At 38.1% G+C, this 24,645-nt stretch overlaps 2 protein-coding genes across 2 annotated transcripts in view; one reads left to right on the top strand and one right to left on the bottom strand.

Annotated features, from left to right (window-relative positions):
- phkb (phosphorylase kinase, beta) overlaps positions 1-14,126 on the bottom strand; it is a 195,110-nt gene extending 180,984 nt beyond the window's left edge. Inside the window, 4 exon segments of the mRNA XM_052028086.1 lie at positions 163-301; positions 6,723-6,809; positions 12,752-12,838; positions 13,964-14,126. Coding sequence (XP_051884046.1) covers positions 163-301; positions 6,723-6,809; positions 12,752-12,809 — 284 coding nt within the window. The 5' untranslated portion in view covers positions 12,810-12,838; positions 13,964-14,126.
- A 17-nt stretch (positions 14,127-14,143) lies between these two features.
- itfg1 (integrin alpha FG-GAP repeat containing 1) overlaps positions 14,144-24,645 on the top strand; it is a 157,996-nt gene continuing 147,494 nt past the window's right edge. Inside the window, exons 1-3 of the mRNA XM_052028085.1 lie at positions 14,144-14,470; positions 23,671-23,749; positions 23,852-23,979. Coding sequence (XP_051884045.1) covers positions 14,287-14,470; positions 23,671-23,749; positions 23,852-23,979 — 391 coding nt within the window. The 5' untranslated portion in view covers positions 14,144-14,286. The remainder of the gene's footprint in view (positions 14,471-23,670; positions 23,750-23,851; positions 23,980-24,645) is intronic.

The following is a 24,645-nucleotide window of genomic DNA, read 5'->3' as shown; positions in this document are numbered from 1 at the left end:
CTGGATCAATAGTTTAGGCTCTGGAAATTAGTCCAGTAAATTAATTACTAGTATCCATTTATCCTACATGATGAATGGTCTTCAACAGCTAATATGTACAGAGGTACAAAATATACAAAACTTAATATTAAAATCATAAAATTCCACAAGAGGTGTACTTACCTATAAGCAAGCGCAACAGCCCAAACACCGGCGGCACAATAAAGGCAATCTCTAACTTTTGCTTTATTACAATTGCCAACTGTTTTGGTAGGGAAAAGACCTGTAGCAGCACTCTGATAGTTCAGTACAGTTGATTTTACTGAAAGCAAGCAGAAATAGATTCATGAATACTTCAGCATCAATAGTTCAGTCTATACTCTGCAGATGATCAAAAACAATTAAGTATAATACAAGAAGAATGGTAAAAATCTTAAATTATATATTATTCATTGGCAATCAATGAATTTAACAGCACAATTAAAACTTGAGAACCATAGCTGGAAAAAAATTCAGCCTACCTCAAAGCCAAGTTTGATACTTCTACAAATTGCAAGTTTCATGTTAAAAAATGAACTGGACTGCTTTTTCCTTTATTATGTGTGCCAATGGTGTGTGTGTTCTTTTTCTTCCATGTGTGCCTCTTATGATTCTTATTCTGAGTAATTTTACAACAAAGCTGAGAATAGTTGAATGCATTAAGTCTAAGCACTATGGAAATGTGAGGAAAAAAAGAGTAGATTACTAACAGTGAAGTCCAAAAAACAACAAATAATTTCTTTTTTTTTTGCAATGTTGAGTGATCAAGTATTATCCATCTTTGGAGTGAATATCTTGCTTCTCTTCTCCAACTAGTCACAAAATCTTTCACATCCACTTGACACTAACTGGGCCCAGTTTAATGTATAATGCAGAAGATACACCTCAGGCCTGCAGCACTAACTCAAAGCTGTGGTGAAGTGTCAGCCTAAATTTTTGTACTCAAGTCAAGAGGCAAATGTTAGAACACATAGGATCCAGGGTGACCTAGCCAACTGATACAAAATTAGGTTGGTGGTAGGAGACACAGGGTAGTAGTGGAGACTTACTTTTCAGATTGGAGGCCTGTGACCAATGGTGTACTGCAGGGATTAATGCTGGGTCCCCTGTGGTTTGTCATATATATTAATGATTGGGTGAGAATGTAGGTGATTAGTAAGAATGCAGGTGAGATCAAAATTGGTGGTACAGTCAACAGTGAAGGTGGTTGACTAAGGGTTACAACAGGATCTACATCAATTGGGAAATTGGGCAAGGGAATGGCAGATGGAATTTAGCTTAGACAAGTGCGAAGTGATGCATTTTTGGAAGTTAAATCAGGCCAGGAAATACACAATGAATGGCAGGGCCCCAGGGAGTGGTGTTGAACAGAGACCTCAAAGTGGCAACACAGGTAGACAGGGTAGGCATGCATGCCTTCAACAACCAAGGCATGCATCAGATGGGACATCATGTTATGGTTGCACGAAAGGTTGGTTAGGCTGCACATGGAGTACTGTTTGCAATCCTGGTCACCACACTGCAGGAAAGATGTGATTAACCTAGAGAGGGTGTAGTAACGATTCACAAGGATGTTGCCTGGATTGGAGGGCTTGAGTTATCAGGAGAGATTGGATAGACTGGGTCTGTTTTCTCTGGAGCTAAGGAGGCTGAGAGGTTACAGGATCGAGGCATATAAAATTATGAGACACATAAATAGTAGTGTTGTAATTTTAAGTGTTGAAAAAAAAATACAAATTAATTGAAGTGTAAAATAAATATTTTTCCCTAAAAAAACTAGCTAGATATTTGAAATTAATTAATTGGACACAAGATGCAATTGAATATTAAAAGTTTTTAATCAGAAGTGCCCAAGGAGGTATTGGGATTTAAGAATACTGAACAGCAACATATTCATATTAATAATTATTTTCAGCTTCACTTAGCCCTCAGCATTTTTCACAATGATTCCAGTACAAGTCCCATGCCTGGACATGAAATGCAAATTGTTAATCTATACAGTGAACAGAAGCAGTCTCATGAAAATATTCCGCAGAAGACTCCTGGGGAGTTGGGGGGGGGGGGGGGCAGCAAATGTTTCCCAGTTTCAACTGTTGATGCATAGTTCTTAACTTTTAGTTTGTTGTCATTCCTCTAACTAGCAGAGAACTTGTTGGCCTTCTAATTCCACCTTCCTTAAATCTTGGCAAAATTCATTAATGAGAGAAATTAATTGAACACACTTGCTGAATTTCATATTATATAATGACAGCAAAGGGAATCAAGTTCACTAAACCTTGTAAGACAAAAGTTACAAATCCATTAGGGTTCCTTCAGCATTTATACGATCACATTTAAAACAACAGGGCCAAGATATATCATTTAGTTAACTCACCAATAAGAAAGCACAATCACAAAATGTACTAATCACGAATAACCAAAATCCAATGTATTGTCAGGAATGGGATCATGACTGCAAAAAGGAAATTAACCATCACATTGCCAGTGGGCAGAAAAATAACCAGAATAAATTTAAACAGCAACCAAGACTAAAAATGAGAAAGGAAATTAGCATTTATAAACTTTTATGACTAATCCCACAAGCAGCAATTACATTTTTTGTTTTAAATATAATTAGTGATATTAAAAATTGGGCACAAATTACTCTGGTTATGGACTGTGCTTAGTGCACTTTGTGCCAGGTTTTCACTCCCTGCATGATCCCTGTGGTTGCACTAAGATTGCAGGGCCTTGAGGGTCCAATTAAGCTGCAGGCAAAATGCTACAGATATAACAGATTAACTTGTACTTCTTTTCGCCCCCAATTTATTATACATTATTCATTGCTTAGGATGTGATCTCACCTAGAGGGGAGAAGCCAAACACAGATAGCTCCCTCTGAGTCTTCTGTCTTCCCCTTTGTAAACTATTCTAGTGAAACTCCATGGAATATTTTGATTAGACGCATTACAACAATTGCAAATCATAACTTCAAATCACTGCTCTTTTTGTTCACTTCCTTTTGGTAATGAAGCTGTTACTATCGCTTATACTTCTTTTACACTCATCTGTTTCTTTATTTGTTCTATGGTTATCCCCTATTACCTTGCACATTTACCATTCACTAGAAGCTCAAATGAACTAAACACATAAATACAGTGGCTGCAACACCAAATCAGGGGTTGAGTATCCTGTGATGAGTGACTCACACTTAACACCCTGAAATTTTTGCACCATCAACATGCCAGAAATCAGAAGCACAAAACTAAAAATGAGAAATGAAATTAGCATTTATAAACATTTGTGATTAATCCCAGAAGAAAAGCAGTAGTTACATTTTTTTTTAAATATACAATAGTGATATTAAAAATTGGGCCCAAATTCTTATTTTGCCTGAATAGGTTCAGCTCCAACAACAAAGCAGCAGCTTGAAAACAGCCAGTTTACTTGATTATCACACTATCCATCACCCTAAGCAATTGTTCCCTCCACTAGCACCACACTATAGCTCTACCTCCGCAACCCACAACCTTTAACACCAAGAAAAATGGAGGGCAGCAGGCACATGGGAACTCCACTGCCTATGTTCCATTCTAAATCACACACCATCCCGAACAGAAAAAAATAATGCCATTCATTCATCGTCACTGGGAACCAAATCCTGGAACTCCCAACTCAACAAGTTATCAAGAAGGCAGCTGACCACCACCATCTCAAGGGCAATTCATCTCAAAAACTTGTAGCATTAAATACTCTCATTGACACCCCTACAAGCCTTGGTGCATCTTGCTAAGTTAGGGTCTTGCTCTTCCAGCATTGTCAAACCTTCTTCAAATTTCTCCAAAGTGCTGCCAATCCTTTTGTAGTGAATCTCTTTTCAGGTTCTGAGGTTTCAACCTTGTTCTTTTTCTTCTTCTAACAGCTGCTTTTCCAGTTCCATAAGGTTTACATTAGCTCTTCAGTAAGAGATTCAAGCAAGTCAGTGACATCATCTTCATTAATATCAAACTGAAGTTAATTGCCAAGGCCACCACTTTCTCCCTCACATTTTTTATTCGTCTCAGAAAAACCTCGAAACCATGAACAAAGTTAGGGCAAATTATCAGAAAATGCACTTGCTGCAGCATGGTCATCACTCGCTGCTTCCCCTTACATTTTAATGTTATGTAAATTAGCCCTTGCTTTAAATCTGTTAAACCACCCTCTACTCAGAACAAATTCTTCCCTTCATTATCACGTTCTCTTCAAATCTTTGAACAGGCTCTTTGATTGTTCTTGAATAATCATCAGGCTAACGGGTATTTGCATTGATTTTGATCTTCAAGCCAAATCACCAACCTTTTTTCAATCTCAATTATTAAACTGCTTTGTAACGATAGTAGCCTGCACCAGGTCCAATCATTTAACATGCTTAAGAATGAGTGTTTTGGTTCTTTATGATGGTACCAACCAAAACCCAACACTCAGCAATTTCCGATGGCACTTCCCCCTTTTCAATAGCTTAATTACATCCATTTTAACTTCTTTGTGATGGTTTTCATTTTCTTTGATACACTACCATCACATATAATTTTTTTGCTTGGGGGGGCATGGTAATGGCAAAATACTGTAAGAATTGTACAGTATAATATAACATTTGTAAAGAATCACATGCTGCTATTCCATATGGCACTCTAAAGATGGCTGGCATTCATGCAGGAGACTGGAGCTGTGTTGCTGTCAAGTGTTCTCATTTTACCCAGTGCATAAAGGAAATTAGTTCTGCTGTTCGTAGGGAAGAACATATGTATATACGTTAGCCTTTTGAATTTATGGGAACTTGTTTGGGTACAGATATCCATAAATTGGGTGTTTATTACCCAGGGATGACATCTCACATTTTGTGAGGAAAGCAACTGACCCACAATGCCAGAAATTGATTAAATAATCTGGGTGTCAACATTGACCAGAAACTCAACTGGACCAGCCACATAATACCATGACTACGAGGACATGTCAGATACTGGGAATCCCTCAGCAAGTGACTCAACTCCTGACATCACAAGGTCTTTCCATCATCTACAACGCAATGGTCAGGAGCATGACGGAATACTTCCCACTAGCCTGAACAAGTGCACTTCCAATAACTGTCAAGTAACTGGAACAAGAAAAAACCCACTTGATTGGCATGCCTTCTACCACCCTAAGTATTCAATCCCTCCACCACTGGCTCACAGTGGCTTCAGTGTGTAACATCCACAAAATGCACTGCAATTACTTGCCCAGGCTACTCCCAAATAAGCATCTCCCTAACTCATGACCTCTACACCAAGAAGGACAAAGGCAGCAGGTGGATGGGAATAGCACCATATGCAGGTTCCCCTCCAAGCCACACACAATCCCAAATTGGAAATATTTCACTGGTATTCTTCATTGCTGGGTCTAAATTCTTGAACTCCCCACCCAACAACACTTCAAGCCACCTGACAGCATCCAGGACAAAGCAATCTATTTGACAGGCATCTCATATGCCACCGTGAGCATTCACTCTATCCACCACTAACCCATTGGGCTGCAATGTGTACCATCTACAAATGCACCACAGTTACTTGCCCAGGTTGCTCAGCAGCACCATCACAAACCTTGACCTCTACCACTAAAAAAGGACAAAAACTTCAAATGCCTTAAAACCACTTGCATGTTCCCTTCTGAGTCACACATCATCTGACTTGGAAATATATTGAATTCCTTCATCATTGCTGAATATGAACTCTGGAACTCTCTCCCCCAACCCTAGTCATCACCTGAAAGACTGCAGGACTAATCATCACCCAAAGGAAGCTAGCCTCTGCTAGCTTCTCAAGGACTAGAAGGCACGAGCAATAAAAGCTGGTCTTGCCAGTGACAGCCAAGTCCCAAAAAATGACTAAATAAAAATAAAAACTGTCATGGCAAAATTTTTTTTAAAAAAGCAGAAATTTCTCATTTGCCTTGGTCAATTTCCCCCCCCGAATCACCATAAAAAAACAAATTAGTAATTTATCTGTTATCTTTTTTGTGAAATATTGTTTCACACAAATTAGGCAATCTAGGTTTTACCTAAATAGGGACAGCGACTACCTCTTAAATACAACTTGCTGGCTGCAAAGCATAGTTTGAAAGTCCTAAGAATGTAATAATGCAATATAATAAAATTCCATTAAACTGACATCCACAGGCTTTTGGTGGTACCAGACTGGCAGACTTTCCCAACTATTGAACGTTATTCATATTAATACACCAACACACTTTCAATTCACTTTTTTAAAAAAATGTTACATGGTAATATAATAAATTTTCCAATGAACGAGGCAAGTTTACAGAGAGCACAGGAATCAGAACCATAAGGATTTCCAAATAGGATATTAGATTATCAGAGTTTTACTGCATATAAATGCAATTTCTTTCTGCTGATCTACCATTGTTCTTGTGGTAACAGCTTACCAAGAAATCTAGACACACATGACCCTGTTATTTCATGTCATCCTACAAAAGAAGATCAGTAACCCTGATGCAAGGGAAGGCAACATGATAGCTTTTTGCAAAGTGATCCACAATCATAAGGTGATTGGTTGCTTTTCCCTTATTTGCACCTTTTGTTTATGCCCAAGGACTGATTGCTTAAACATCCAACTTCTCTGCAGAAAATAATTAACATATTACAAATAGAAAGTTAGAACTTTAAAATTTGCATTGTAAGATCTTACCATATTTGTAATATCTGTCAAGTTTGTCTGACAAACTTTCATCCTCCGGTGCCTGGAGTACAGTTTTAGCAGGTTCATACACAGAATCTAAAGAAAAATGAGACTATATTTTTCAATCACATCAGCAGATAGAACAAATGGTACAGAAAAGTATCAATGCATATTAGTATCATAATGCAGGACTAATTTAATGCACATCAAAAAAAAGATGCCTGTTAACATTATATGCCCTTAAATACTCTGGGAAAAAAAGGTGTTTAATTGTCTGGCTAACTAATTAAATATCCTGCAGTTAAGCAACAACCTTATTGTTTAAATATTGCACCTGCCCAATACTGAATACTTGAAGAAAATGAAGGGGGAATTGAAAATTCCAATTCCAATTCCACTCCAGCTGTGGTCTCACTGAGGTCCTACAAAATTTTAGTAAGAAGTCTTTATCCTTGTACTCAAATCCTCTTGAAATAAGGGCAACAACATTACATTTGTCTTCCTAATTGCTCACTGTACCAACAAGTTAACTTTCAGTGCTTTGTGTACATGGCAACCAAGGCCCTCTCAACACCTTCAGTCTTTCACCACTTACAAATTACCGTGTTGTACAATTTTTTGTTATCAAAGTAGAGGACTTTACAATTTTCCACAATATATTTTATCTGCCACATCCTTGGCCATTCATATAGCTTGTCCATACCTCAATCTCCAAATTGCCCTCAGAACCCATCCAGAAAAACTTAAGACATCTTTTACTTGATCTAAATCATTGACATAGATTGTGAATGGTTAGTGCCCACCACTAATCCTACAGCAATACACCAGTCAGAATCTCCCAATCCAAAAATGACCTACTCTCATTTTCTGATAGTAACATATCCTCAAACCACATTAGTATGTTACTTCCAATTCTACAGCTCTAATTTTGTTAACAACCTTGTGAATAGCACCTTTTTTGATGACCTCCTAAAATTATAAATATACCACATCCATTGATTCCCCCTTATCCAGAATGCCCAGAACCACCTCAAAAATAGATCTGTCTAAAGTGATTTCCTACTCATATCAATGTCAACTCCAACTAACCCAGTTTTCTATTTGCCCAATTACCACTAAATTAATACTATTAGATTCCAGTATTTTCCCTACAACTGATGTCAGGTTATCTCATCTGCAGATTCCCATCTTCTCCCTTCCTTATATAGTGGGGCTACAGCAGCTACTTTCCAATCTGTGGGAACCTTTCTGGAATCAATTTTGGAAAATGACCATCAGTGCATGCATCACATCCACTGCCAACTGTTTCAAAACTTTGAGATGTAGGTTGTCAGGTCCTGGAAATGTATTGGCTTTCAGTCCTATTGGTCTCTTGAATACATTTTACGCTATGCTACATTTTTTTCATCTCCTCATTCACTGTAGCCCTGTCCTCCACCATTTCCGTGAGGTTTTCTGTCTTCTTCTGAGTGAAAGATAAAATACATTTGTAGCTCAGCTCTTTTAAAGAGAAAGTTCATACTTATTGATTTACTTTCTACTTGTATTTCCTCAACTAAAATATTAAACACTGACACATTTATTTTATTCCCTTTTATTCCCCCCTACATCTATTAAAAAGGAAATCTAGTGTGTATTCTCTCCCAACATAGTTGACAGAGTCAAAATTTCTCAAATATTATTTCAAAATGCAATACAGATCAAAGTGATCTTTCATGAGATTTCCCAAAGAGTGCTCCTTTTCACTTGAATGTGTATATTTTGGAAAGTCTTTGCTGAACTCAGAGTTGTAAATGATCACTCATGTACAAAAGCATCACATACAAGCAGTTTGCCAATTGATGGAAGGCACCTTTTGAGAAATCTTAAAGCTTGTATCAACAGCATCATTGCCACCCACATGTCCATCACACTATAAGAAACAATTACTTGTTTTGTGGTGATCCACAGGTTGTGTGAACAGAATGTCAATGAGGTCTTGAAATGCATCCATTTCAAAATATTTCAGTGCTGTGATATACATCATTTATCACCGTATGGCTATGAATCCAAGAAAGAGCCATTCTGTACAAGTGATCCACAAGTGTCTTGTCTGAAGGCCTATCCTCACCAGGTTGAGGTAAACTAAAAGCAGTAGTGGTTGCAATTAACCCAAACCAGCAAATGAAATTAGCCAACTTCATAAGGAAACTAAAGGCAAGAAAGAAGAATGGAGCTTTGATCTTCTGAATTAAATTGTACTGAAGTTGGAATGAGGTCCACTTAAAATTCTCCAAGCAAGGTTGGTTTTCCACAAGGACTTGTACCCCGTTAGTCTTTAGTTCTGAAATAATAATTATCAGATTGACTGTGCTTTAAGTACCTATGAGTTAGGAGAGGAGGAAAAGTAGCCATTCAACCCTCTCAAGCTTGTTCTCCCATTCAATAGGGTCATAACCAATTTCCCTCCCAAAAGCATTCACTTGTCTTAGCTCCATACTTCTAGCTAATTTATTGTATGTTTAAAACTATTAATTGAGCTCATACCTACAAGTTTTTGAAAGAGTTCAGGATCACCACCGCCATGAGAGTGAAGAACTGATTCCTAATTCCTCTCCTGATATTGCTGTTAATCCTCTTTAGCTCAACTTCTCAACCAGAGAATTTTCTCTCTGCGTCTCTGTCAATTTCTTTCAAAAATCCTAAAACCTCAATCAAAATTGACTCCTAACCTTCTATATAGTCTCTTAAAACCCCAACAACATTCTGTTGAATCTCTGTTGCACTCCTTCAAGATTAATATATCCTTTCTACGATGAGCAGTTGAATACAATGCACAGGATTCCAGATGTGGTAATTTCACTAACTTTTCATTAGCCTTTTTTGTATGCCACTGCCATGTTGATTTTTAGATATAGTACCCCAAGTATCACTGGATCTCTGCAGTTCCTAGTGTTGCATTATACAAATATGTGAATTATCCTTATCATTCACATTTTTTGTTAACTCAATCCGCCATTCACTTCATGAAAACAACATGTAATGCTCCACAAATTTGCATGTTCTAATTCCAAAGGTACTATGCCAATTCTGTATTTTGTTTTTAAAAAAACTTTGATGCCACATTTTGTATGCATATCAATAAATTACAATTGAATCTTAGAAAAAAATGTACAGCAAGAAGAAAGAGACCAAGTTATTCCTCCTGCTTTACTTCCTCCATTTTAGTACAAGCTGGAGAGTATATTGAGATAACAAGTAACAATCTAAAGAGATCCTCAATAATAATTAGTCCTGTGAAATCCAAGTTTGAGTTGTCAAATGCACACTTCTGGACTTGTACATAATTCTACAACATCAGGAAACTTGATTTCTGTCTGTATCTGTCATCCATCTGTGATATCAGCTCAGTTTATTTATTGGGATCCCCCCCTTCCCCCTTGCTGGAAGTGGAGGACATGCCCAACACAACCTGCTGGGCAGGTCCTCCTGCTCTGCGTTTCACAGCTCCCACGTTTTTGCCCATGTTCTTTTGTATATGTCACTCTCGAACTGCTCTCATTCATTCATTGACCAAATAACCTTGTTTACACCTCATCCTCAGTCACCCTGGTTTTACCCCATTGTACACATTCCCCCTGCCTACCAACCCTCCCTGCAGCATAACAAGCTTCTTTTGTCTTCTTCCCAGTTCTTTGGCCCAAAAACATTAGTTCCATTTCTCTTCCCATAGATGCCATCAGACCTGTTGAGTATTTCCAGCATATTCTGTTTTTATTTCAGATTTCCAGCATCTGCAGTTTATTTGATTTTCCTGAATTTTGGCCTGGTGGTGTTAAGAGAAACAAGTATTGCAGCCAAATACTAGACATTAGACCATCTGTGAATAACACTTCATAGATTAACCAGCTAGGATGAAAGAATACTATTATCTTGATCCCAAAGATCAGTCTTTTATTTGCTATTTTAACAAATTCATCATGCGGGTTTTGATTTCTTTATTCCTTTACACATTTCTAGGTTTTACTAAGAGTCATACAAATGAGACCAGAAGAGTGTGGTGGGACAATTTCTTTTACTTCCTCTTGGAAACATTGCGGAATTTTGTAATAATACAGCATAGAAATGCCATCATTGTTTCCTCTCCTTTAGCCTGAGGGCAATCAACTATTCTTTACTTGTTACATAGAAGGTAAAAAGAACAGTACTTCACAGGAACGGGCCCTTCAGCCCACGATGTCTGTGCCGACCATGACGCCAGTTTAAACTAATCCCATCTCCCAGCACGTGGTCTATATCCCTCCATTCCCTGCCTGTTCATATACTTGTCTATATGCCTCTTAAGCATTGCTACCACATCTGCTTCCACCACTTCTCCTGGCAGTGTGTTCCAGGTATTCACCACTCCCCAAGTAAAAAAAAAACCTTGTCTTGTAAATCTCTTTTAAATTGCACCCACCCACCCCCACTAAAGCTATGTCCTCTAGTACTTGATATTTCTACCCTGGGAAAAAGACTCAGATTATCCACATAATTTTTATATACTATCAGGTTTCCCCGCAACCTCTGATGCTCCAGAGAAAACAATCCAAGTTTGTCCAACCTCTCCTTATAACTAATACTCTGATCCAGGCAGCATCCTGGTGAACTTCTTCTGCACCCTCTCCAAAGCCTCCACATCCTTCCTATAATGTTGCAATCAGAACTGTAAACAATACTCCAAATGTGGCCAAACCAAATTTTTATACAGCTGTAACATTGACGTTTATATTCAATGCCCCAACCAATGAAAGTAAATATGCCTCACACCTTTCTTTACCATTCTATCTACTTGTGTTGCCACTTTCAGGGAGCAATGGACTTCGACCCCAAGATCCCTCTGTGCATCAATATTCTTAAGAGTCCTGCCATTTACTGTCTGCTTTCCTCATATTTGGCCTCCCAAAGTACAACATTTGTCCAGATTAAACTCCACCCACATTTCCAACTGATCTATATCCTGCTGTATCCTTTGACAACTTTCCTCTATCCACAATTTGCCTTTTTATTTTTGCATCTGCAAACTTTCTATTTGGCCCAGTTACATTTAAAGCTAAATTATTTATATACATCACAAACAACAGGTGTTTGTCCCTATCCCCACAGAACACCACTGATTACAGACCACTAGTCAGAATAACACCCCTTCTCCACTACCCCCTATCTTCTATGGCGACATTCATTTATTATTTTCCAATAAACAAACAGTATGGTGGAAGTGGATACTTCACATTTTTTGTCAAATGAACATTAAATGTCTAAAACTAGATAGCTAGTCAAAACTTTCTATGATGAAAGCAGGTCAATGCCCCAACTTCCTTGATGTGGTACCTATGCCTTTGTACGGTAACTATCCTGATCAACTCTCCATCTTCAGATTTGTCTAAATTATAAAATACATTAGAAATATTGCTGGCAATTATGCTCCCTTAAGCTTACAAATGGGAAACTAATGGAAAAAATATTAACTTCAAACATGAACAAGAGTTAAGAAACTATCTGTATCAAAAGTTCAGTTGTACTATGGGCACAATAAGCCTACACTGAAAAGAAATAGAAATGTTCTATCTTGAAACCAACTTTCACAAGACTGCAATCCATATGCAACTTTAAAACCCAGGAATCATCTTAAACACTCAATGCTTTTCCCCCCTCATGGAGACACAAAGCTGGTGCTAGTCAATGAGATTCTGTCCAATAACTGAGCTTTACAAAATACTTTGTTTCTTTTCTAGTCACTGAAGACTGCTCCATTAAAAAAAAATCTAGTACTGTATTCAAAACCCAGATTCTTAGTGGGGATGAGCAGATGGTAAAGACCATGGATAAAGTACTTCATACCTGTATTCTTGGAAACTGAAGAGAAGTTACTGGACTTTTTAAGTTAACAAAGTTACTGGACCAGTAAATGCACTACCCTACCCAACAAATTTATAAACATTTGAAGATGACAGGAATATTTCAAGTATGTCCATGGTGAAATAAATGTTAATTTCAGTAATTAAACAATAGCAACTTACCCAGTGGTGTGCAATTATGAATGTAGGTGGGGTTGTCATCAAAGTTGGTTACCTCCATTTTCAACTTTCAAAAACAGGCTTCTCTTGCTGCAGTACATTACAGCAATTCACACAGGTTAAATAATTAACTCACACAAGCCAAATTAGTAAACTTTTTTTGCACTGACATCAATAAACACACATGCATTTACCGTTACATTTTCCAACATTGCAACTGATCACAATGCACATTTGTAAATAAATCAGCAATTAGTTGCGAATTTAAAGTCAACACTTTCGTTTAACATTGGGTTTATTTTGATATATTCCATTTTTGGAAAATATTGTACAAGGTAAAAGCAGTAACAATGTAGTAAATACGAAAAATGTAACAAAATTTAAGTCATAGACAGAAATGGAGAGAATGAAGGGTAGAAGCCATTTACATTAAGGTTTTTGTAATAGAACATGATTATTTCAAATACGTGCCTTTAAATACATTGTTTTATAGGTCATATTAGGAAATAATTTTTTTATATTGAAATAAAATGTTGCTCTCTCAACGCAATTGGCACATGGCTGTATGAATTTTCTTTACACATTGCAAATGCAGCCTGTTGTGCGTTCGTGCCAATTAAAATTTCAGGAGGTTAAATCATTTAACAGGAAAGCCCAGACGATTCAGAAGTTATGTGACCCTCTCAGAGAAGGTTATAGTTCAGGCAGTAATCGTAGAAGTAATTAGGAAATGTCAAAATAATCTAGGACATTTATGCTTAGACTGTTAAATAAGATTAGTAGGCATAGTTTTATCAAAAATATTTTAATTATGCTTTAATAGCTGTTTCCCGGTTTTCGTTAAAGATCAGATACGGAGAGTATAAAAGGGGCATTTGGAAACTACATGCAAAGCCCTGGAAATACCAACGGAACCAACATTCACGGCCAATGCAACTTGAACAGACGTTCTACAATCCACCAAAGGCCCAACGTGCTTTGTACAATAATGCAAAAAAATAATCTACTTTCCATCTCTGCATATATACGCATAGGCATTCACATACTGGGCATGCTTAGAGCTGCAATCAAGACATATTGTGTTAAACCAGGAACAGAAACTTAAGCAAGGACAGCACCAAGTGAAAAGTCAAACACGGCCAAAAACGAGCCCAAGATGCAAACCAGACACCACCGTGAATGTTTTCTCACTCAATCAACTTATTTATTGCAAACCTGCACGTTTCGATCTCTTTCTGAAATCTGTCAATATCCAACGCAAATCATCCATACTGGTTCAAAGTTTCTCCCAGACGGCACTGTCGCGAAGCGTTCCCCTCCCCACCAAAGTTTTCGAGACAACCTGCGTCAACTTTCCTTTTTAAGTGTGTACGGTATCCTTATTAGTTTTAGTTTGGTGACGCGACATTGCCCCGTTTGATCGGGCGGCCTGTCGTAGTGCAGCGCAGTTAGCCGTAAGGCTGTGGTGGTTTGCGGCCGTAAAGTAGTTTGTGCGTTGCTAGGTGTCTGCGGCCGGGCTGCTCTACCTCTGCCCGGCCATGGGCCCCACGTTCATCTTCAGCCTGGTCCTGTCCGCCGCCGGCTTTCTACTCCGGCAGCCCGGTGTCTCCGCGTTGCAGGAGGTTACTGACGAGCTCTTCGGGTCGGAGGCATGGGGAGCCGTGGCCGCTTTCGGAGACTTCAACTCGGACAAACAAACCGACATCTTTCTGATCAGAGCAAGTGAGTAGTTCGAAGCAAGCTTTGTCAGTCTGCATCTTATTGTACTAAAGATGACAGGTGAGGAGGGTATATGCTGGTACTCATGTTTATTTACATACTAGATCTATTGTTATCAAAACATCTCTATGAGTTCTACTGGAATTGCAAGGCTGATTGTGTTTCTAGTTGATTTATTAAGTAACAAGGTGTGGTTTAGACATTACGTTACGATGTTCAGGGAAAGGAATGTGGAAGCTACGTTATAGTTAAAAGTAGTTCTGTCAGATATTGAGGACTAAAGTATATTTTTGTTTATTTCAATTGTAACAGGTCAATAGTTAAAGGATTGTTCAACTCTGAGCTAACTTGCTTTGGTCATGTCCCTGTTCCCCAAAGTATTGGCCTCCGGATTCCTTCCTAATCTGCAAACTGCCCCAACATTTGACTGGCTGATTAGTCCTTTGTTGAATAGTTTTCAATTAATATTTCAAAATAATTTGCACATGTTCAAAATTATAGCTTTGTATTAAGTGGGAGCTATGGTTATGTAGCTAAGCAACTAGATTTCAGCAATTTCAAGCAATTAAAAACATCATACAATGTTTTGGAGAATCTTTAGCATACTTATAACATTAACCAATATGAAATATGATATATTGTAGTACAAACACCAGAGTGTCCAGAGTTTTGATCTATTTATCTACAGATAAGAGTTTGGATCCAACCATAGAATCTGGAGAATTATAATTAAAGTGATCACAAAGCTACCAGATGGCTTAATTTCTTTTTGGGCAGGAAATTTGATACTCTGACTTCTGAGATTCCTGATTCACCTCCGAAACGACCAATGAGTTACTCAATTCAAGGTGCAATCAGACATTGAAATTAAATGCTAGCCTTAACAATAGTGCACACCTCTGTGAATAACTAATAAGAAAAATGCATTGACTCAGAATTATATTTATCATCCAAAATGACCTGAGAAGTGGGAAAAGGCATTTACAAATAAGTGGTTTTGACAAGGTTATTGTGCTGTAATTTTCAGTGTGCTGTTGGGCAATATCTAATATGACAGAAGAAGCAAGTTCTGAAGCTAATCACAAAGTTTATGTTGTGATATTGTAATTCTTTTGGCACACTGAACAGAAAGCCAATCTCTTTGTGGACTTTGTTTCATGCAGAATTATACAGACTACTAGTAGGATGGATTGTTTAGCTAAAGCCTTGTGCAATAAGGGTGCCATAGTGGCACAGCTGGCAGAGCCACTGCTTCACAATGCCAGCAACTTGGATTCAGCGCAGAGCTTGGGTCCTGTCTGTGGGGTCTGCATGTTCCCTGTGACCATGTGAATTTCCTCTGGGTGCTCCAGTTTCCTCCCACATCCCAAAGACATGGATTGATAGGTAAATTGGCCATGTAAGTTCCCCCTAGCATATAAGTGAATGGTGGAATCTATGGGGAGTTGATGGAAATATAGGGAGAATAAAATGGGATTAGTGTAAGTGAATGCTTGATGGTTGACATACACTTGGTGAGCTGAAGACTCTGTTTCCATGCTTTATGACGATATGAATATCTGAGATAGTTGAGTTACCAGATGTAAACAGATCAGAAATCACAGAATGGTTACAGCACAGGGCGAGGCTATATGGCCCATTCAGTATGTAGTGGCTCTGTTTGAGTAATTAGCTTGTCCTTCTCTGTCTGTTTATTCCTTTCATTTACTTAACCAGTTCTCTTTTGAGTGTTGTGATTGAATCTGCCTCCACTAACCATCCGTGGCAGTGCATTTTGGATCCAAGCTACATGCTCTGTTTTTCTTAATTTGTTCTCTTGTCACTTGTGGTTCTTCTATTTCTCACTTAAATTTGTGTCCTTTTGGTTCTTGAACTTTCCAACAGTTTCTCTCCATCTGTTCGGTCATGCTCTTAAATATCTATATCAGAATCCAAGAGATTCAGTTTGGACTGGAGGACTTTTAGTTAGAGGAGAGATTGGATAGACTGGGATTGTTCTCATAGGAGTGCAGAAGGCTGAGGGTGACCTTAGAGAAGCTTATACAATTGTGAAGGACATAGGGTAGAAAGTCACTGTCTTTTTCCAAGGGTAGGGGAACTTAAAACTAAAGGACATGGGTTTAAGGTGAGAAGAAAAATATTTAAAGGAGATCTGAGGGGTAAATTTCTCACAAAAGAAAGTAGTTGGTATCTGGAATGAGCTGTCAGAGGAGGTGGTGGAAGTAGGTACAATCATAGCGTTTAAAAAGCATTTGGACAGGTACATGGATAAGAAAGGAATAAAGGGATATGGGCCTAATGGGATCAGCTTTGATAGGTATCTCAGTTGGTATGGACAAGTCAGGCTGAAGGCTGTTTCTGTGTGTATGAATCAATGAGATCCCCCTCACACGGTCCTCTCTTCCAAGGGGAACAATCTCAGTTTCTCCCATCTATCCACATGACTGAAGTCCCTCATCCCTGGAAGCCTTCCAGTAAATCTGCAGCCCCTTTTTTTTCTCCTGAAGTATGATATCCAGAACTGAATGCAATATTCCAATTTTGGCAAAACCAATGTTTTGTAAAAGTTCATCATGATTCCCTTGCTCTTCTTTTCTATGCCTCTATTTATAAAACCCATGTGCCCTTTTTAAAATCACTTTCTCAGCTTCCTCTGCCCCACTTAATTGTTGATGCACAATATAACGATGGTAAATAGTGCTCGTATCATAAAAATGCTAAATAATGGTCATTCCTGATTATCTGCCCTTAACATTCAATGTCATTATCAATTCCGTTCCCCAATCAACATTCTCAGAGTCATTGTTCAGCAGAAATTCAACTTGACCAACCACGTACATACCTACCTTGTGCTGTATTTATTTTATTTGTTCATTTTTAATATCTGGGCAAAACTGTCAAGGTTGGTCCCTGGGTCGAAGTTCTGGAATTCCTTGCCCAGCAGCACTGTCCAAGTACCTCCACAGAAGAAAAGCCGAAGTTCAGTCACTATTACCCGCTCAAGGGCAATTAGTGATAGGAAGTAATGCCAGCCTTGAAAGCGATGCCCATATATGGAACAATAAGCATATAAATATGCTCAGAGGCTGGATGTCCTGTAGTGAGTGACTCACCTCGTGACACCTCAAGGTTTTCCGCTTTCTAGAAAGCATAGTTCAGAGTGGAACATTTGCAGTGATGAGTGCAGCTCCAAAAACACTCAAATAGCTCAATAAGACCATGACCTCAGGAGCAGAATTAGGCCATTTGGTCCTTTGAGTCTGCTCCGCCATTCAATCATGGCTGATTTATTTTTCCTTCTCAAACCCATTCTCCTGCCTTCTCGCCGTAACCTTTGACACCCTTACTAATCAAGAACCTATCAACCTCCACTTTAAATATACCCAATGACTTGGCCTCCACAGCCGTTCATGGCAATGAATTCCACAGATTCACTACTCTCTGGCAAAAGAAATTCCTGCTCCTCAGCTCTAAAGGGACATCCTTCTATTCTGAGGGTGTGCCCTCTGGTCCTAGACTCTCCCACTACTGGAAACATCCACTCTATCCAAGCCTTTCAATATTTGGTAGGTTTCAGCCTCCACCCCCACCCCCCCCCAATTCTTCTAAACTCCAGCAAGTACAGGCCCAGAACCATCAAATGCTCCTTGTACGTTAACCCTTTCATTCCTGGGATCATTCTTATAAACCTCCTCTGGACCCTCTCCAATGCCAGCATATCCTTCCTTAGATATGAGGCCCAAAACTGCTCACAATGTGGTCTGACCAACACCTTATAAAGCCGCAGCATTGCATCCTTGCTTTTATATTCTAGTCCTCGTGAAATGAATGCTAGCATTGCATTTGCTTTCCTTACTACCGACTCAACCTGCAAGTTAACCTTTAGGGAATCCTGCACTGGGACTCCCAAGTCCCTTTGCAGCTCTGATTTCTGAATTCGCTCCCCATTTAGAAAATAGTCTACGCCTTTATTCCTTCTACCAAAGTACATGACCATACACTTCCCTATGCTGTATTCCATCTGCCACTTCTCTATCCATTCTCCCAACCTGTCCAAGTCCTTCTGCAGACACTCTGCTTCCTCAACACTACCTGCCCCTCCACCTATCTTTGCATCATCCATAAACTTGGCCACAAAGTCCTCAATTCCATCATCCAGATCTTTAACATATAACGTGAAAAGTAGCGGACCCAACACTGACCCCTGCGGAACACCACTAGTCACCGGCAGCCAACCAGAAAAGGCCCCTTTCATTCCCACTCTTTGCCTTCTGCCAGTCAGCCAATCTTCTGTCCATGCTAGTACCTTTTCTGTAATATCATGGGCTCCTAACTTGTTTAGCAGCCTCGTGTGCGGCACCTTATCAAAGGCCTTCTGAAAATCCAAGAAAACAACGTCCACTGACACTCCTTTGTCTGTCCTGCCTGTTACTTCCTCAAAGAATTCCAACAGATTTGTCAGGCAAGATCTTCCCTTAAGGAAACCATGCTGACTTCGGCCTATTTTATCATGAGCTTCCATGTACCCAGAAACCTCATCCTTAATAATGGATTCTAACATCTTACCAACCACTGAAGTCAGGCTAACTGGCTTATAATTTCTGACTTTTTGCCTCTCTTCCTTCTTAAAGAGTGGAGTGACATTTGTGATTTTCCAGTCCTCTGGAACCATTCCTGAATCTAGTGATTCTTGAAAGATCACTACTAATGCCTCCACAATCTCTTCAGCTACCTCTTTCAGAAACCTGAGATGTAGTCCATCCGGTCCAGGTGACTTATCCACTTTTAGACCTTTCACTTTCCCAAGCACCTTCTCCTTAGTAATAGCGACTACCCCTGACTCTCTTAAATTTCTGGCATGTTGCTGCGGTCTTCCACAGTGAAGACTGATGCAAAATACTTATTCAGTTCGTCCGCCATTTCTTTGTTCCTCATTACTACCTCTCCAGCATCATCTTCCAGCGGTCCGATGTCCACTCTTGCCTCTCTTTTACTCTTTATATATCTGAAAAAACTTTTGGTATCCTCTCTTATTGGCTAACTTGCCTTCATATTTCATCTTTTCTCCCCTTATTGATTTGTTAGTTGCATTCTGTTGATTTTTAAAAGCTTCCCAATCCCCTAGCTTCCCACTAATTTTTGCAATATTGTATGCCTTCTCTTTTGCTTTTATGCTATCTGTGACTTCCCTTGTCAGCCACGGTTGCCTCATCCTCCCTTTAGAATGCTCTTTGGGATGAACTGATCCTGCATCTTCCAAATTACTCCCAGAAACTCCTGCCATTGCTGCTCTACCATCATCCCTGCTAGGGTCCCCTTCCAATCAGCTTTGGCCAGCTCCTCTCTCGTGCCTCTGTAGTTACCTTTACTCAACTGTAATACCGATACGTCTGATTTTGGCTTCTCTCTCTCAAACTGCAGGGTGAATTCTATCATATTATGATCACTGCCTCCTAAAGGTTCCTTTACCTTAAGCTCCCTCATCAAGTCTGGTCCATTTCACAACACCACATCCAGAATTGCCTTTTCCCAAGGGCGCTTGACCACAAGCTGCTCTAAAAAGCCATCCCGTAGACATCCTACAAATTCCACTTTTGCCTCTCTTTTTAGATATCTGAAAAAACTTCTGGTATCTTCCCCCTCCCTGATGTGTTGGGGACAATCCAGGGCAAATAAGACTGCTTGATTGGTACACCATCTGTAATTCTAAACATTTATTCCCTCTTCCAGTGGCAGTGTGAACTAACTACAAAGTGCACTGCAGTTATTTACCAATGCTGTGCAAACAGCACCTCCCAATCCAATGACCTCTTCCACCGAGGGTAGCAGTCACGTGCAAACACCACACCCTGCAGGTTTCCCTCCAAGTTGTACACCAATCTGATTTGGAAATATGTTGCAGGTCCTTTTTATCTCTGGGTCTAAATTCTGGAACTCCTCACCCAGTGACATTGTACAAGTGCCTTCACCAGAAGAACTGCAGGTGTTAAATCACCACTATCTTCTCGAGGGCAATTAGGGATGGGAATTAATGCTAGCCTTGATCGTGATGCCTCGATATAGAAAAATGAACAAATAAATAAATACAGCATCTCTCTATTCCAGTAACCTTTTGGAATTCTGCTCTGTTAAATTTCATCTGCCACACATCCATTCAACCCACCAGCCAGTTTATGTCCTTTTAAAGTCTATTATTATGCTCCTCACAGTTCACAATACCTCCATGTTTTCTTGCCTCAAATTTGGAACTTGTGCCCTGTACATCCAAGTTATGAGTGACAGCAATGGCCATAGTCCCAATCACAAGAAAAAACCATTGTAAACTTTTCTCCAGTCCTATAAAGCAACCATTCATGATTACCCTCTGTTTCATCATTTAGCCAATTTCTTTTATCCATATTTTTATGTGCCCTTTACTCCACTGCTTTCAATCTTTATGGCAAGCCTATGATATTTCCCTTTATAAATTTCCTTTTAGAAATACACATAGATCAGATCAACTACATTTCTCTTGTTAACCCCCTTATCAAAAACTCATATTAAGTTAGACGAACATAATTTAGTTTTAAAACATCCATGCTGTCTTTCCTTCACTAATCTTCATGTCCAAGTGATTGTTAATCCTGTCCTTGGTTATCATTTCTTGAAGTTTCCCCTCTGCTGACAGTAAACTGACTGGGCTATCATTGCTGTGTTTATCCTTGCATCCTCTTTTGAACAACTTGCAATAACTGCAAGAACTTCAGAAAAATGGCTACTGGCAAACTATTGCCTCTAGATTTAAGGCCGAAGCCTTGCATCTTCACCTCAGTAAAGGGAATAATGATGGATAGTCCTGGTTTGATGGGTCCCAGCAGAGATTATCTTTGTGGAGAGGTGTGCCAGAAATCTATTGTTGAATTTGCTCATGTTTTGAGAATGAAGCAGCTGATTAGATCAAATGTCATTGATCAAAAGTCACTGAACAAATTGCAACCAGTCAAATCATTATGTATTTGGATGGATTTCTAATAATTTATCAAACATTAGAAACATTGTGGTTCAACCAAAAAAAGGTCATCAACTTAAAATTTCAAATTCTAGTAGTTTCAACTGCACCCACATGTTCATTACTGTACATGTGCTACTGAGAGTTTTGTAGGATTAAAAGGTTTGGTTTTAATACAAAATATTTTGAATTAATTTTAGTGTTAATCTCACACTTTGTTATCTTCATATTTGATTATTCATTTAATTAGAAAATAACTACAGCACTTCAAATAATCAAGAGTAGATTGTACTTCTGACCTTGAATGTACAATTATGTTGTTCATATTCATTATAATCCAATCCCTGGGCATTAGATGCTCCTGATGGTTTTGCAATACTGTAGACCTTGTTCAGAAGTTCAGTAGCCACTTCCTTTTTTTCTCTAATTCATTCCCCACATTGTCTCATGCTCTATAATGTACACTTTATCATAATTTTATTAAAATACAGCTTATATAGCTAGAAATTGAATAAAAGCATTCTGGCGCATTATCTCCTAAATGTGTATAATTGGTTCTTAGTGAGATGTAGCAATGTTGATTGCTTACCAAAGAAGTGATGTTACTTTCAAAACCGTCTTCTATAACATTGAAAGTTTATTTAAGGGTCAGAAAAGGGTTTATTTATGTATAAGTGTGCAATAATGGTTGTAATATGCTTTGGCGTATACACTGAAAACACTTCATTGCAACTTGATCACACTTTCCACAATGTTTAAAATTAAAATTTTCAAGCCTGTGGATGGATTCTATTGCATTAAATCTTATGGTACTACATGTTCAAGGAAGGAATTCAACCATAATGAGGCAAATAATGCCCTTGGTCTTGTAATATAAGGCATAGAATATAAAATGAAGGTTGCTTAGAGGTCTCCTAAATATAGAAATTGCAATTTGCTTTTTTTTTGTATAAGGCCATCCTCAGATTATGAATGCCCAATTTATGGACACCCCTACATATGAACGAGCTCCCATAATATTATTAAATTCAAAAATCCGATGTGCATACATGCATTTGTTCCTATGAATGACAGAACAAGTTTTCTTTCTCTCTCCATTTTTAGTAATTGTTCTTTCTTATCAGTCTATGAGATAATACATTTTAGGAGTTAAAACATGGAGTATATAATCATTGTAAAGATATTAAGAGAAGATTGAGAATGTGGATAAGGAAGAAAATGAACACCAAGATATAGGATCTCTAATGCATCATTTGATGTACACGTAAATATAATCATAAATGGGGCTTGGATTGTACAAATTGTGCAAGAGATAGTGTACCAATAATAAGGAAATTTGAAATAGTCACACTATTTCCACTGGAGCAGGTAAATCCTAAAGGAAGATAAAAGCTTCAACAATCTTGAAGGCTTTTGATAGACTATTTTTATTGGTTATTGAACCAATGACGAGGGAAATCATTAATTTCAAATTGGCATCTGAAAAAGTGAGATCTAGCAATAAATTTTTTACAGGTATTGTTGGAGCATAGAATCCTTTTGGCAATTGTGAATTTCATGTCTAGATTATTGAATCTTTTAAGAGAAAATATGACAAATACTTGGTTTCAAAGAAAGATACAAGGCCTGGCATTAGTTTTGGATAGCTTTAGGAAAAAGCAAATAAATGTTTTCTGGAGTGTGAACTGTGGTTGCATGATTAAAAGATTGTCTTAATAAGTACTCAGATATTTTCAAAATATTTAATTCTCTGTGCAGTTTTCATTGCATTTGTTTCCAGTCAACATGCATTAGACTTTAACATTGTTTGCAAGTGGTATTTATATTTCCCATTTAAATGCATGCTATGTAAAATAAAGCATATTTTAAGGTCACAGGACAATGTAAACAATCATCCTTCAGTTGTCTGAATTCAATCTTCGGACATCTTTGCTGATCCTAAGAAATGACAGACCCTCAGAGCCTATCAGCTTCTCAATTTGTGTTTTAATTCTCATTTCCTACTGAGTTGGTCCTGCACTCTGTGTGCAAAAGAGAGGAAAAAAGTATGATTGATCGTTGTCTTCTTACTTTAAGCAATTCTTTCAAGATAAGCCCTTTATATTGTGTTGAAAGAGACAACTTATTTAAATTCCTATTTGATTGTGATGTATAAATATTGCATACAACACACAGTTGCATTAGTCATTGCTAAATTTTATTTTTTCATTTTCAGAAAATCAATTGGTAATCTTGTTGGCTGATTTAAAGCCACCCTATTTCAAGCCAAAACCAAAAGTGGTGATACCATGGAAGTGAGTGGTTATTTTATTGTGCTTCTCTTGCTTTTTTTTTAATATCTTTTTTGGGAGGAAAAAACAGATTGTCAAGTAATTATTGTACATTGTTTCTTTCAGGGATCAAGTAATTACCAGTGTGGTACCAGGAGACTATGATGGGGATTCACAAATGGATGTCCTCCTCACTCTTCATTCTGGTAACAACATAACTGCTGTTATTTTCTGGGGAACTAATCAAACATTAGGTAAGTTTGTGTTTTCCTAATAGATCTTTCACTTTTCCTACCTAAGGGACAAAAGGTTTTTATAAAATTATTAATGGCTTTTGTAATTTTCTCTTGAATGTATTACAGTATATTTATAACATTAGCACAAAACAATTACGATGACATTTCGAGTCGACTGTCGTATGCACAGGTGCAATGGAAAGACTTACTTGCAACAGTATCACAGACACATAGCATCATTTAAGCAGCATTCACAAGACAAACAAAAACTATACCCAAATTTTTACAAGAAAGAACACAATTAGAACAAAAAGAGACAAGTCCACGTTGGTGCAAAGTGATCATAGTGTTGCTAAACTGTAGTGATTAGGGTTTTGCCTATTATTTTCATATTAGGTAATTTTCATATTAAGTAATGTAAATAATAAAAAGAATTTACTTTCAAAAATGTAATCACAATTAGAATTATGTAACTTGGTTTTATAGTAGGCTGTTACTTATTTCAAACTAATTTCATTCTCTTAAAATATAAGCCATCAAATCTAATTCAATAATTTAAAAGCAGAAAGTGCTGGAAATACTCAGTAGGTCAGGCAAAATCTGTGAAGAGATGAGCAGGTTTAATGTTTAAGGAGAAACTTTCATCAGAATTAGTAAATAGTAGAAAAGAAACATGTTTTAAAT

Source organism: Pristis pectinata, chromosome 13 (assembly GCF_009764475.1).
Source record: "Pristis pectinata isolate sPriPec2 chromosome 13, sPriPec2.1.pri, whole genome shotgun sequence".
In the NCBI taxonomy this organism is placed as follows: domain Eukaryota; kingdom Metazoa; phylum Chordata; class Chondrichthyes; order Rhinopristiformes; family Pristidae; genus Pristis; species Pristis pectinata.
The sequence above is the reverse complement of the archived record's forward strand: the minus strand, read 5'-3'. Positions and strand labels throughout refer to the sequence as shown.